Source organism: Delphinus delphis, chromosome 13, assembly GCF_949987515.2.
Source record: "Delphinus delphis chromosome 13, mDelDel1.2, whole genome shotgun sequence".
NCBI lineage: Eukaryota > Metazoa > Chordata > Mammalia > Artiodactyla > Delphinidae > Delphinus > Delphinus delphis.
Genome location: NC_082695.1, coordinates 1759388 through 1775543, shown reverse-complemented (window position 1 = coordinate 1775543; position 16156 = coordinate 1759388). Strand labels below are relative to the sequence as shown.

Here is a 16156-nt window from a genome sequence, read left to right as displayed (position 1 = left end):
ACATACCACAGTTGCCCTTAAAAAGGAGACACACACCTCTCACGCGGAAGCAGGAGGAAGGATGGGATGGAAACAAGGTGATGGGGGGAAACACACTGACGACAGTAGCAGTCGGCATTTACACGGAACGGTGCGCCATCTGTCCGCGGTAAACAGTGAATTCACGGTGGAACTGGGGTTTGAACCCACCACTCACCTGAGAAGAGGCTTTCTACACTAAGTGGTGACCACACAGTTCTCAAGCGAGTCTGAAACGTGTACTCCAGCAGAAAAGCACAAAATGCACAAAGGAGGAGGATTTAGAGACGGGAGGCAACCGGATGTAATCGTCGTAGCTCAGAGACGAGAGGCCAGCCCAGGAGCGTGACAACGCAGACGGAGAAGAAGGGCAGATAAAATGTTAGCAAGAGGTTGTGTGACTGTTTAGGACGCCCATACCTAAAACATGGGATGAAAAGAAGGGCTCTGACTCCTGATTCAAAGGAACTACAAGCCGTGTTACTGATGAGTAACATCCCCTCCATTCTCTGATGGTGATGCCAGCCGCAACACTATCACCAGCAAGACCCAGAAAGCTGAATAACACACATTTCAGGCTCCCACCAGGTGGGTTCATGTTTCGGAGGGCCTGAAACTTACACATTTTCAGTGGCCCTCTTAAAAAAAGAAAGTACAGAAATGTAAAGTCAATAAAGAAAAGTGAGAGTAAAGGGGCCCTCTGCTAGCTTCTCAGGCAAATCTTTCTCTGGGATCTTGTCACTGAGGTTAATGAAACAACCTGGCCGGCCAGCCAGCCCTGCCTCTGCAGCAGAAGCCAACAGGCCAGGGCCCGGCCATGGGGTGGCGCCACCCGGTGGCCACTGTGCTCTGGAACCCCTTCTGCGGGCCCACCCAGGAGCCCAGGCAGGGAGGGCACCGGCACCGAAGAGCTGGAGCTCCACCTTGCCCCTCCCCACCCGCCAGGACGAAGGGCTGGGGGGACAGCAGCCCACTGCCCACTGCCCCACCCTGGGCACTTCCTAGGGCCCAGCATCGTGGGGCAGGAGTAACCGCGTTGCTCTTTACAGAGAGCAACTCAGGGAGCAGCGAGACATCACTTCTTACGCTCCGGTTCACACCCTGCTGTGAAACAGAGACAGCAAGCAACAGTCTTATTCAGAGCCCAAAGGGACTACTACGAAGCGTTAAGAGCCCCAACTTCACTCCAACATTGTTGAAGCTGCTGTAACTTGGCAGCAAAAGTTTTTTGGAGGTAAACTTCTCGAAAGAAAAAAATAGTCATATGTATTCAAATTCAGCTTCCCCAAGAACTGAGCAAGATGTTAACAGGTGTTACACAAAAAGTTCTGTGAGCAAATACATTTGTGAAACACTCCACTAAGCAAAGGTTTCTTCATTGCAGGACTTCTCAGAGCCTTTATTACTCTGCAACCTTCCAAGTGGGGATATGGTGTGAAAAGGACTCCGAATGCATTTGGCCACAGAAGTCTTGTTTCACATACTAGCTACTGAGATTCATGCTCCAGGAACACACTTTGGAAAATATCCTTCTAAATCCTAAGACAAGGCATCTACAGACGCCCAGAGCGTTATTTTACGAGACATGCAAAATCTTCAAAATGAGTTTTTTCAATTTAATACCAAGTTATTTTTTCAATGTAAGGCCACACCAAATAACCTAACAAAGTTGCTTTCAACTTTCCTCCAAGACTGAGAATAAGCGTGTTCCCATCACCACTTCTATTCAATGCTGTACGGAAAGTCAGTGAAATAAGTCAACTGAAAATAAAAAGCATAAGAACTGAGGGACAACTGTGATTATTCACAGGTGTCATGACTGGGTGTAGAAAAAAACCTAACAGAATCCACAAACAAATTATTAAAATTAATTAAGTAATTAGGCAAGATAACGGGATACAAGGTCCACATACAAAACCCACTGTATTTCCATATATGGAAACAAGTAGAAAACAAAATTTACAGCAGATACTGTTCACGTTAAAACCGAAACCATCACCTACCATGAAAGGTGTGTGAGACCGCTACAGAGAACCCTACAGAACATCACTGAGAGCAATTACAGAAGATGTAAGTAAGGGGACAGAGCAGTTCCACGGATTAGAAGACTCAGTATTGTGAGGATATCAATTATCCCCCCAAATGATGTATGGATTCCAATTTGCAGTCTCTAGCTTATCCAGATCCATCTTACCTTTCAAGTTTTCAAATTTTGTCACTGTAGATCTAGGAAACACTTCCTTATAACTAACAATGCCCTGATGTCCAGTTAATGTTAAATCACTTGCTCACATGCTGCCCTCAACAGACACCACGAACAGCACACTCCATACAGAAAGAAGCCTTTGCTGAAGACTTGAGATCACTTTAGTCTGTTCTTCATCTTTAAACCTGCTCTAACAAGTACTGTTTTCCAAATCAACCTCTTACTAACTTTCATCTAAGCACAAAATTCTATCACTCCTGTTTAACTGTGGACATAATACAGATCTAAGGCCCAGTCACTGACGTGACCCCAAAGTTCTGCAAGGCCACATCCATGTATGCTCGTGGATATCACACATCAGTGGTCCTCAGCCCGGCTGAACACCAGATCCCGCAGAAGCTGTAGAAAACCACACCGATGCCTTGGTTCATCCAGACCAGAGGCAGGAGAATCCCGAGGGGTGGCCCACCAGCCTCCGGCACTTTTTACAAGCTCCCAGCTCAATCTCACGTGTCTCCAGGCTAAGGCCTGTGCTGTGGACAGCAAGAGGGACAGGCACACAGATAGACAGACACACTTCTTTTTAAAACCAACAACTTACTTCCTTCTGGGTTTGGTGCAGAAAGAATGATGCTGTGGTTTTTCTTTACTTCTTCAACATACTGAGCTATTTTAGCTATACTGTTTCTGATCTCCTCAACCTAGGAGAGAGGGAGAGAAAGTCATCACCACTGCGGCAAATGCACATCTGCAACCACTTTCCATTACCTAAAAAGAGAAGGATAAAAGAGGAAGAAAATAAGTGAATAATTACCACATAAAGAAACAACAACCTTTTCCCATTCATTTAATTTGAAAAATAAAGGGAAATGCGCCATATTAAAATAGCTACCTATGGCTAAGGCAGTATCAGCCACCGGGAAGACCTTGCTGGTTGTAAGAAGTTTTACAATCAAGACCCAGGATCACCACAGACGATGGCAGCCAGAGGCATCTACTACCAACGCCAGGTCTCCGCGCAGGCAAGAAGGGAGCTCACCCTGCAGCAGAGGCCGACCATCATATGCTCATGCGGGGAGGTACTGACAGCTGATAAGACCAAGCCTTCCTAGTCATTATTTTTTGCCTCTGATAGTCTAAGGTATTCACTACTTGTCTCAAAATGTAACGTCTTCATTCGCAAGATCTGCCCAGATGGATTCATAGCAAGTGTGGCAGGCTGAATACTGTCCCCCAAGATGTCCAGGTCCTGGCCCCTGGGACCTTGGATGGTTACCTTATATGGCAAAGGGAACTGCAGATGTGACTGAAACAAAGGGTCTTGAGATGGGGAGATACAATCCCGGAGCCCCCGGTGGGCCCTCAGTATGACCCCAAGGGTACTTGTAAGAGGGAAGTGGATGGAGATGGGACGAGAGAAGGCGGCCACGCGACACCAGTGAAGCACAATGGTCTGCTGCCGGCCTGGCAGGCGGAGGGGCACCAGGCGTGCAGCTCGAGAGGTGGGGAAGGCAGGGCAGCGGGCTCTGCCCGGAGCTCCTGGGGCGTGCGGTCCTGCTGGCAATGTGGCTTCATCCCGGCGGGACCAGCCTGGACTTCCGGCTTCCAGGGATGAAGACAGTATATCTGTGCTGTTTGCAGCCACTCAGTGTGTGCGGCCCTAGGAAACTGAGCACAACTTCTCCATCTGAACGATGAGGAAAACCCTAAAGCCCATCAGCAGGGGTCTCGTTAGGTTACATTACGGAACTCTAACAAAAGATACGAAAACACCTCCAGGATATATCACCAAGTTAAAAACACGCTGAAAAAAAAAATACCCACAAGGTGCAGGACGACACGTATACATGTTAGCAACGATGCAAGGAAGAGGTCAAAATAAGCAGAGATTAACCTGCAGATGTTAACATTTACATGAAAAAACACTGGGATGTCTAAATAAGAAACTAAGAAAAGGGTCACCTTCCGAGGGGAGAGGTGAGGAAACCAGCAGATGAAGACAGGAGTGCGGGCGAGGCTTCTCGTGCGAGTGCATCCTCTCCCACCATCCTGATTTCTGAGCAACGGGGACACACATCCCAGTGGGGAGGTGAGATGCCAGCATGAGGAGCCCTACGGACTAGAGCAGCTCTTGTGTGTTTGGTCTCAGCGCCTCTTTAATCCTGAAAGTTACGGAAGACCCCAAAGAGCTTTGGCTCACGTAGGCTGTAGCTCGCTTCGGATAATTCCCATAGTGGAGAAACAGCTCCGACATGCGTTAATTCACTGAAGACAGTTAATTACAAGCCCACAACATGCCATGGTGGATGTCCACGTTCTCATCCTCAGAATGTCACCTACGGGGCAAAAGGCACCTCGCAGGTGTGATGAGTTAAGAGTCGAGATGGGAGATTACCCTGGATTATCTGGGTTGTTCCAGTGTAACCACAAGAGTCCTTATAAAACAGAAGCCGACAGGACCAAACTTAGAAAAAAGCGACGTGACAGGAGAAGCAGAGGCTGCGGTGAGGTGCCCGACGCTGGGGAAAAGGGCCCCGAGCCAAGGACGCAGGTGCCCCCAGAAGCTGGAGAAGGCAGGATGCAGCCTCTCCCCGCCGGCCCTGCAGGAGGGCGCGGCCCTGCCGGCACCTTGACGAGAGCCCCAGTGGCTCTTTTCAGCTTCGGACCTCTGCAGCTGTCAGGCTCTAAGTGTATGTTGGGTTTAGCCACTACGGTTGTGGTAATTTGTTACACCAGCAGTAGGAAATTAATACAGATGTTAACACCAATAACCTATTTTTATGGAAAAAGCAGAATTCCCTCCCCCCCAAATCAGTGAAAGCACGAGCACTGATCTACATTTCTCTGCAAATCTGATTTCTAGCTTAACGGAAGGCACCTTGATTCTGATACCTGCTTCTGTGTTTAGTCTGTTGCCGTATCACACACTTGATGTAGCCTCTGGGAAACTCCCCCATTGTCCATTCATGACAGAGTGAGAGGAAAGAGGTAAACATCTTGGTATTTTTATGAAAATCGTTACCAGCCACACGAACTCATTGGAAAGGCCTTAGGGACCCCAGGGACACTGGGACCAAGCCCCACAGCACATTTTGAAAACCAAAGTTTTAGAGGAGAGTTGAACACAGAATTCTACTTGCATAGAGCAGTGAACGGCTATTTCATTAGGCCTGGGTGTTATTTCCATTTATTTACAGTCAATTTGTACAGAACTTCATACACTTCACATACTTATAATTTAATTAATCATGTAAAAACAGTACACAGAATTAAAACGGCATCTTTTAAAATTTTTGCTACTTTATCATGCAGGCTTCAACACAAATGACGACTTTGGGGTTTTAGTGCACAGATCTACACTTCAACGAGGCATCATTAAAGCAGCATTTCTAAAATAAATTCAGTAGCACACATCTGTCACAAAGTAGGAGAGACACAGTTTTACCTCTTGGAGGGTTCTGCAGTACGCATGCCACTAGTATCTGTGCAGCAGAAGTCCCAGCGTGGTCCAAAAAGAAAACCGCTGGACCACCGACTCGGGACCAGGAGGGAAGCGCCACCGTCGCTGTGGCACCAGGTCCACCAGGTCCATTTGCGCCTGCGAAGCACATCACGCAGGGGTCCCCCCCCCACCCCCCCGCCAACTACAAACCACCTTCGCAGAGAGGAGATTCCTGGCCGCTCATTACAGCACTATGCTAGTCTTCAGCAAACACTGGCCACGTGCAAAATTCCTACCTTTTGCAATGTTCTATGTGATATGTAAGATCTGAGTGCCATTTTCTAAGAAAAGAGTTTGTATTAACAAACATCATTTGCTTCTCTATCTAAGAAGTCATTTCACAGAAATTAACTGTAAAATAAATCAACCATTTAACAAATGAAACTGGAACTTACGTTACAATCGATGGCCCTCAAACCTCCCTAACACGAGTCACCCGTTTCTGTCTGCAGCTCTGAGACGCCCACAGCCGGAATGGGTTGGCGCTAAGTTACTACAGCTTAATGACTGAGTGATTTACATAATTCTTCTAGAAAGTACAACAACATTTAATGCTGGGAGATTCTTAAAATAAGAAATATGTTTTTCTGGAGAACTGGTACGGAAGAATTAAGCATCTAGGTACAGGGGGTAAAATCAGAGAAGTAGTGATTTTACAAAGTGGGCAGGTAAGCTCAAGACAGTAAAGAGTCTCATTTCCAAAGTGAAAGCCGGAAATCCACCGTCTTAACTCTTTTGTACCTTAAAGTAAGTTCCTGTAGCTAATGATTTAATTTCATGTTTTTTCCATTAGATAAGAACTAACATAAATGCTTGAAACCCAATGAACAGGTTCTTACACTAGGTATTCAATAAATTCTGACTGGATCTGGAAAACTGATAACTTCTAAAGTTATCTTAGATAACTTCTAAGATATTTTTTATTAACATATTACATATTTTCAAATCCACGTATTGATAGACCGGTTTAGACTGTCAACAGATTTGAGTTAACTGAAACTTGTAGACGAGATTCAACATAATCAAAACAAGTCCTGCAAATGAAGCTTTCATCATTAAAAAATGAACCCGTTTCTTTTCTTCATATGTAACAAAGTCAAAATATTTGTTCTCTGACTCAATTTCAAAAATTTTAAATTATGCAAAATTTGATCAGCTATAACTTAGGGTTAACAATTTAAACATGACGCCAGCCTAGAAACAGCCCTGGGGGGCTAAGAGGGAGAGGGAAAGGCCTCGCAGGGAAGCCCGAAGGAACGGACAGGTGTGAGGTCAGCTCCAAGGGCGCGGGCCCACATGCAGACAGCCCAGAGAAAGGCCGCGCTGCCTGAGAGCAACGGCAGAGCAGAGCTGCCACAATCGTACCTTTGCTTACGGATCGGACCTCTCAGGACAGAAGCCCATATGACCTAGAGACCGGTATTCTGAAACGTGGAAAACTTCTCAGGAGAGGAATTTAAAATTCAATCAAAGCGTTTAGGAAATACACAACGTGAGCTCTTTGATAAGCGGGACTCGCTGCCATTCTGCAGGAGGAAAGCAAGGGAAGCCTCCCTGTGTGTACTGCACACCTGACCACCAGCTGAGGGGCAGCACCGCCCCCAGGCCTTCCCCTCCCCGGGACCAAACCGCCCCGCGTCTGGAGAACACCGCTGGCCATGGGTGCAGCAGCATCTCCCCGGGGCCTTCCCATGCTCTGAGGACGCGGCCCTGGAGCAGCACGCCCGCCGGGCCAGCACCCCAGCCTGCGGGCATCAGTCTCCGCATGTGCCCTCCACACCCAGGATCACCATTCTCAACCCCCCCCCCACCAAGTCCCTCACCAAGAAGAATGTTTTCCTAGCACTAAAAAGTCTAGAGAACGTTTGCAATTCAAACACCAACTTTTAAAAATATTAGTTAGGGTATTATTTCAAATATGACAAGTGCACAGTTACATTAGTTTAACTATGTTTAAAGAAAACAAGTCCGTCTGGGTTTCATTAAACGGCTCTTACCTGATGGAAGAAATCATCCATAAAATGGTCCTTTTCAATAACAACAGTTGTGTCTCCATCATCATGTTTCCTACACTAAAATGGAAAAATATAAAATGTAAAATTCTGGTTTTAAAAATTTTCACATAGACACAGTGAACTGAAAGACAAGAGCAGTTCGGTACCTACAGGATCCCAATTCGCTAAGAGCACCAAAGTATAACGACTCCGACGTGTGCCAGAGCCGCACCAGGCCACAGTCAAGGCAGGCAGACTGGGCTGCACGCCCTGAGCAGCAGCCACGTCCTGGGGAAACGATGGCGAGATCTCTCAGAACTGAGAGACGCAGAATCACCCATGCTGAGTACGTCCACTTAACACAGGCCAGGTTTATCCTCAACAAGTGAAACCGCTTACATTGCTCACTCTCTATAAAGATTGAAAATACTGATACCACCAGCTCACTTTTCAAGACTACGTAATAATCTTCAAGGAACTATCACATATGTTAGCTGGTGCTTACCAATTTTCCCTGCGTGAGTAACTCCCAGTCACGGCCACACTCATAATCAAGGAACACTTTACCAAGGAAAGACTCAGTAGCGAAGACCTGAGTAAGTAACACGGAGGAAGAAAGCAACTGACCGCTAGGAAGACCCAGGATAACACCGTACTTTACAAGTCATCCATAAAAGCGTCCTTTTCAGCAACAACAGTTGTGTCTCCATCATCATGTTTCCTACACTAAAATGGAAAAATATAAAACGTAAAATTCTGGTTTTAAAATTTTTCACGTAGACACAAACAGGTACCATCAGTTTAAAATAACACTGAAGAATAAAGAATGAGGAGATGTTATTCTAGACCAATGGGTCTCCAACTTGAGGGGCATCAGCTCCGCCTAGAGGGCTGAGTCTCTGACTCAGAGGGGCTGGGGTGAGGCAGTCCATGCACTCGTGACTGTCCTAGAACGTCGGGAACATCGTCACATTCTAAGTTCTAAGTGATGCTGCCGGGCTGGGTTCCCCACCCCTTGAGGGAGGCAGAAGAACCTAACGGTGGAAAGTCTCTCCTGGGAAGAAAGCGACCTCCGTCTACAGCCATGGGGGACAGGAGACAACGTCAGAACCCGGGACCTGGTACCGGAATCACAGTGTTTGTCAAGGACGTGTTACACAGCATCCACCAGCGAGAGCTGGGGACTCGGGAGGAAAAAGGAAATACACCTGCCAGAATACAGAGGAGGGAACTGTTAGGAACTGTCTCCCCAAGGACATGCAGGGTGAGTCAGCTCAGCTCAAACCCTGCGAGAGCCGAGGCAGCCAGATTTCGGGGATTCTCTCAACCCTCGTGAAATCAGAGTCTTTAACCACGGAAAGTCAGAAGTGTGGCTCTACTGATCTACAACCCAGAAATAATGTGGAAACAAAATTCCACTAAATTTATCTAGGAAAACAGCTACAAAATTTAATAAATGTGTCAAGAAAGCACAATGCAGCCTCCCCCTGCACCCACCCAGGGCCCTCACTAAGGCAAATCGATGTGGCCTAAAAATCAACAATAATCTCTCACCACCCCAGGGAAGGCTTCGGCACCTGCCTTACCCCAGGGCCTCCTCGAGGAGACAATCCAGGACGGCAAGGGAGAAGAGGCGTGCTCCTCTACGGGAGGCGCGAGCTCCCTCACACAACGGGCTTTTACGAGAGGACCGTGAACGATATCACCAGGCGACACCTCGCGCTGGGGCAGCCGTGGGGCAGTCTCGGAGGGAAAAGCAGAGACCCACCTACGCAGGACTCCGGCAGAAGCTCCCTCAGCTGCGGGCCGGAGGCCCCCCGGCACCTCTCAGAGCTGAGGGACCCTGCTCCCACAGGCGCCAGCTGCGGGGAAAGATGCCTGCAGTCAGGCAACAATGCCACTGCAAACGTCTCATGTGAGCTCTGCTAACAGGGCGAGCACTATGGGTTCAACTGTGCCCCCTAAACACAGATGTTGCAAACCCCCAGGACCTCAGCCTGGGACCCGTATTTGGAAAAAGGGTCAGTGAAGATGCAGTCAGTCAAGATGAGGTCGTGCTGGAGCAGCGTGGGCCCTTAACCCAACGTGACTCGCGTCCTCATGAGAAGAGACAGAGATGCACAGGGGGAGGCGGCCCGTGATGACCGCGATGCACCTACAAGCCGAGGACCCCTGAGGACCGCCGCCCGCACGGGAAGGTGAGAGAGGCAAGGCAGGGCTCTGGCGCAGGTTCGGGGAACGTGCGGCCCCGCGACACCCTGGCTTCTGGCCTCCAGAGCCGGGAGGGCACATCTCCCTGGGTCAGGCCCCAGTCTGCGGGCCCGCGGCACGAGAGCCCAAGGACGCGCACGCACCAGTACGGGCTGAAGCACGCTCACGCCATCCTTTCTCCAATCAAGCGTGCTAACCGAGACACTCCTCTCAACTCTGCAGCCCGTGAACAGCGCTGTCCGGAGGAAAAAACCCTGTACCTACCGGGAGTCGCAGATGTGGGTTCTAACCGGGCGACGAGGCGGGGACAACACCCATCCCGTCCCCGCCCCCAGAGGCGGGGCTGTGGGTTTCGGAAGGGCGTTATTTTCCCAGGTCATGCATACCCCAATAAAGGCTCTTAAAATCACTTCTGGTCCATGCTCTTAATTCCGAGCTAAAAAGCACTTAAAGACAGATCGGCAATCGGCTAACAAGCGACAGAAAGTTATGTGCAGACCCGCCCACCAACTCCGCAGTGCTTTTCTCCAGGCTCCCAAGGCACCTGAAGTGAAAGACGGCTGCTACTGGGTACCGCGCGCGCCAGGGCACGGGTCGCGCGCTGTCTCACCGGTCCTCCAGCGCCGCCCGAGGCCTGCGAGCATCCCCACTTCACGCACACAGCACCCCATGGACGGCTGAGCACCCAGCCTCTTTGGGCACCAGGTGGGTTCGACCTCACAGATCCCACACTGCGCTCACTCCCCAACGGCAAGAGCTGCCCTCGCCTGGCTCAGTCACCGGACGACAAAACTTACCTCCCACACCCGCTCGCGCGCCACTTCACAACCCGCCCTCTGCCAGGAGGGACCGCCCTGCCCCTCTGACTCCAGCCCACGCCCTTGCTCTTAACCCCGCCCCCGCCCTCCTCCCGGAAGAAAGGGCTGCAGGAGGGTCCTCCAGGCGAAGCGGGCCTCCCAGCTCTCCTCCGAGCTCCGGGCCGGGCGGCCTCGCGCGGGCCTTCGACACCACGCGCTCCCCGAGTGGCCCCGCACGTCACTGCCTCCCCGCGCCCCACCCAGTCGCTTCTCAGCTGGGGCGCTCATAGGGCTCAAGGGACTTAGCTGTAAGTAGCCAACTCCCTGCAGATTCAACGGGGGAGGGGAGAGAGTGAACGTGAACGTGGCCTAGCAGGGCTGGGATTCCCCGGGGCCAGGGGCGCACATCTCACCCCGCTGACAGCCACTCGCGGTTCTCAGAGGCCTCGGCGTTCGGCCTGTTTCACTTTCTGCCGTGGAAAATGACAAACACGCACAAAAGTGGAAGGAATGACATACTGGGCCCTCGATGGGTCCATCGCAGGGGTTCAACGACGATCAATCCACACCTGTCTTGCTTCACCTGCACGCCCCCAGCCCCACCCCTGACCCCCGCGGCACTAGACCACCTCGAGGCGAAGCCCACACGAAGATGCCTGTTGTGTGTGTGACACGGTCGCGAACCTAAGCCCGCTACTTCACCTGCTCCGGGAGAGACACTCACTCATTTCCAGGCTCAGGAGAGACGGTTTCCAACATGACACTCTCCCTACGGGCAGTCGGTCATTTTACTATCACATCACACACAGACCACACTCCGTGCAGGAGGCGGTGAACAAACAGTTACCAAAGAAACTCAATTCTTCCTCGCCGCTGAAGCCCACGTCTCATGCGTGACCGTTATTCAGTCATTCGCTTCCTGGTAAATCATTCGTTTCTGTACCTGCAGACCAAGAGGGAGCCAATGACTTGGAATCTGTTTCCTCTAATGTCTTCTTTTTTCCTTCTCATTTTTAACCCTTTACTTGTATTTCTTAGTTCTATCTGGAATTCTCAGAATTACCTGACATTAGGAAATAGACCTAGTAATACTGTCTTAGCTTTTCCATTAATGAAAAAAGAAACAAAGAAGTGACTACCAAAACAATGCTCTTTAGGGACTCCCCTGGCTGTCCAGTGGTTCAGGGCTTCTGTGCTCCCACTGCAGGGGGCCAGGGTTCGATTCCTGGTCAAGGAACTAAAATCCCACATGCCGCACGACGTGGCCGAAAAAGAAGAAGAAAACAACGCTGTTTAAGCTGCTGCACAATCGCCCCGTCTTCAGTGAAGCCCACGTTCAACCTTTCTAGCGGAGACGGTGTGATCCCTGTACAGTAGCTGCTGGTTACGACAGTGTACTTATCGTCTATAACAAAACGATTTGTGGCAAAGCATTTACTATGAGCAGTGGGAATACTCTCCAACTTGATTTCTAAAGTGTCAAAGTGCAAGATAAACATCCAAATATCAACTTTCCATTTCTGTTAAATTTTAAAGCAATTCTCCTTAAAAGCAGCAGTATATTAAAATACAATTCTCTCTGTAAAAACTGTTCTGAGGAAGAGACATCAAGTAGCTTCCATGTTTAGAGACTATTTAACAGAGATGAATCATTTGTCACTGGAATGCCGTTTAGATAATTCAGAAGCTGAATTATCACAAATTAGTAGAATCCGAAGTTGGATCAAACACTGGATTTTTCTCCAGGTTGTTCTCCAAATACACATACACTAGGGCCTTCCATGCAAATGATAATTGTGAGGCAATAATTATCTTGAAATATGTACAATGGTTGTAGTAGCTTTGCTGCTACAACACGTTAATTTCAAAATCACATTGCTTCAGTAATAGACGAATACTTGTAATTCAAAATAGGTCAAAGCTGACTGTTGGCCAGGTGGTAATTGTGCCGTCGAATGTCAGTCGCATTTCTTTCCCATATATGTATGTAATCAGTCGTAGTTTCATGCCCTAGGTAGACTATTACACTGTTTCATGTTTTATATTTTTACTTCATATTTGTCTCCATTATTAATATTATATAAATACTGCAGGTACTTACACTTTACATAAATAACACTGTATTGCACAAATGCTTCTGTTTTTCTCCTCTCGAAGGTATGTTTAAAGATTTCTCCTCATCTCTCATGTTTTGCTCACCACTGACAATCAAACTCACCACCTTCCTGTCCTTCACACCAACCTGTGCCCACAGCAGAGCCCTGCGGCTGGCCGTGCCTTCTGCCCAGTGCCCACCTCCCAGACCTGTGCCCGGCTGGCTCCTTCTCATTCAGATCTCAGCTCAGAGACTTCCCCCGATCAGAGACCCCTGATGGCCCAGCCCAAAACAGCCACGCCCACACCCACTCCCCCTGTTTCATTTCCTCCCCAGCAGTTACCGGGAAAGGCATTTTATTGCTCATTGACTTAGCTGTTTCTTGTCCCCTCCCCATGACACGTTTCAGGGGAGCAAGGACTTCAAGGGTCTTGTCATAACTCACGCCTGAAACAGTGCCTGGTACGTAGCAGCCACTCAGTAGAGATCAGCTGAAGGAATGAATGAAGAGCAGAGAGATGAGACAGAGATGGGGGTGGAGCGGAGAGAAAGCACACACAGAAGGACAGAGAAACCAGGAAACAAAGACACAGCCACACACAGTGAGAAGCAGCACGGCAGACGAAAGTCAAGGACAGAGGCGGGCTTGGTTGCTCACTGGCCCTGGTTCCATCTCCTCCTGAGGTCTCACGGCACAGCCCACCCTGAGTCTGAGGCCCCATTCTACCCTTTAATCAATCTCCCTTTTCTGTTTTAGCTAAGGGGTTTCTGTCCCTTGCAACCCAAAGAACCTTGAAGACAACAGAGTCCACTGTCATCTGCATCTCCCTAACCCTGTGCATTTTCAAAAGCAAACACACGACTCAATACACACCTAGCAGGTGCTTTGTGCAGAATCCTGAGTCTTCAGAGCAAACCTGACAGCACACATCTGCCCTGGAAACGGTGCAGAGTCTGAGGGAGGGTGCAGGAAGAAAACAGGACCTCATGTGTGTTCAGATGCACAGACAGGAAGATCTCTGGGGACCCAAGGGGGAAGGAGGGTGGGAAGACTTCCTGGTGGTGATGTCTGAACTGAGGCCAAAAGAAGGGGTGGGGGGGCTTCCCTGGTGGGGCGGTGGTTGGGGGTCCGCCTGCCGATGCAGGGGACACGGGTTCGTGCCCCGGTCCAGGAGGATCCCGCATGCCACAGAGCAGCTGGGCCCTTGAGCCATGGCTGCTGAGCCTGCGCGTCCGGAGCCTGTGCTCCGCAACGGGACAGGCCACAACAGTGAGAGGCCCGTGTACCGCAAAGGAAAAAAAACAAAACAAAACAAAACAAAAGAAGGGGTGGGGCCGGCAGAGAAAGGGGGAGAGAGACACACACATGGAGCAGCGTGTGCAAGGGCCGGAGCGGAAGGGCACATGGGAACAACAGAGACTGGAACAAGGCGATCTGCGGGAGTGAGGGCGCTGGTTATCGCTTAGGTTCTCTATTCCTTACATTCAGAATGAATAGACTTGAAGTTAAAAACCAGAAGTAATTAACCTGTGGAAAGGTACAGGCTTTGCTCTTTTATTTTGTATACAAACGGATATTTATTATACTTCCTGGAGAAACTATATAGATTCCAACTGTGGGAACTGTCTGTATGATGATACAGGATTTAGTAAATTATGAAATTCTAAACCATAAACATTCAAAATTAGAGATATATTCATATATTAAATTATACATGTATTATGAAATTCTCAGTATTTTAAGTTTCAGCGAAGTACTTAGAAAAAAATGTTTTTATTTTACAAATTGGAACCTGAAACTTTACTACATAACAATCTGCACTCTGCGTGCAATCTGAGCTGCCAAAAAAGAACCTTAAAAATATCTGGGCAGTTTTTCCTGCCGCTTAAAAAGTTATACTTGTGGGACTCCCCTGGTGGCGCAGTGGTTAAGAATCCGCCTGCCAGTGCAGGGGACAAGGGTTCGATCCCTGGTCTGGGAAGATCACACATGCTGCAGAGCAACTAAGCCCATGTGCCACAACTACTGAGCCTGCGTTCTAGAGCCCGCGAGCCACAACTACTGAAGCCCGCGTGCCTAGAGCCCGTGTTCCACAACAAAAGAAGCCACCGCAATGAGAAGCCCCCGCTCGCCGCAACTAGAGAAAAGCCCGCGCGCAGCAACGAAAACCCAGTGCAGCCAAAAATACATACATACATACATACATACATAAATTATACTTGCAATTCATCACCATGAACTCAGGTATTAAAAATAGTAATTTTCTACCTAGAAACAAATGACAATGGAGACACGATGACCCAAAACCTATGGGATGCAGCAAAAGCAGTTCTAAGAGGGAAGTTTATAGCAATACAATCCTACCTTAAGAAACAGGAAACATCTCAAATAAGCAACCTAACTTTGCACCTAAAGCAATTAGAGAAAGAACAAAAAAACCCCAAATTTAGCAGAAGGAAAGAAATCATAAAGATCAGATCAGAAATAAATGAAAAAGAAATGAAGGAAACGATAGCAAAGATCAATAAAACTAAAAGCTGGTTCTTTGAGAAGATAAACAAAATTGATAAGCCATTAGCCAGACTCATGAAGAAAAAAAGGGAGAAGACTCAAATCAATAGAATTAGAAATGAAAAAGGAGAAGTAACAACTGACACTGCAGAAATACAAGAGATCATGAGAGATTACTACAAGCAACTCTATGCCAATAAAATAGACAACCTGGAAGAAATGGACAAATTCTTAGAAAGGCACAACCTGCCGAGACTGCACCAGGAAGAAACAGAAAATATGAACAGACCAATCACAAGCACTGAAGTTGAAACTGTGATTTAAAATCTTCCAACAAACAAAAGCCCAGGACCAGATGGCTTCACAGGCGAATTCTGTCAAACATTTAGAGAAGAGCTAACACCTATCCTTCTCAAACTCTTCCAAAATATAGCAGAGAGAGGAACACGCCCAAACTCATTCTACGAGGCCACCATCACCCAGATACCAAAACCAGACAAAGATGTCACAGAGAAAGAAAACTACAGGCGAATATCACTGATGAACACAGATGCAAACATCCTCAACAAAATACTAGCAAACAGAATCCAACAGCACATTAAAAGGATCATACACCATGATCAAGTGGGGTTTATCCCAGGAATGCAAGGATTCTTCAATATATGCAAATCAATCAACGTGATACACCATATTAACAAATTGAAGGAGAAAAACCATATGATCATCTCAATAGATGCAGAGAAAGCTTTCGACAAAATTCAACACCCATTTATGATAAAAACCCTGCAGAAAGTAGGCATAGAGAGAACTTTCCTCAACAT

At 48.2% G+C, this 16156-nt stretch overlaps 1 protein-coding gene across 2 annotated transcripts in view; it reads right to left on the bottom strand.

The window, feature by feature from the left end:
* Positions 1 to 16156, bottom strand: part of STX2 (syntaxin 2) — a 45259-nt gene that overhangs the window by 23085 nt on the left and 6018 nt on the right. For both annotated transcript variants that reach the window (XM_060027857.1, XM_060027858.1), the window contains exons 2-3: positions 7724 to 7798; positions 2826 to 2925 (exon numbers count right to left, since the gene is read on the bottom strand). In XM_060027857.1, coding sequence (XP_059883840.1) covers positions 2826 to 2925; positions 7724 to 7798 — 175 coding nt within the window. The remainder of the gene's footprint in view (positions 1 to 2825; positions 2926 to 7723; positions 7799 to 16156) is intronic.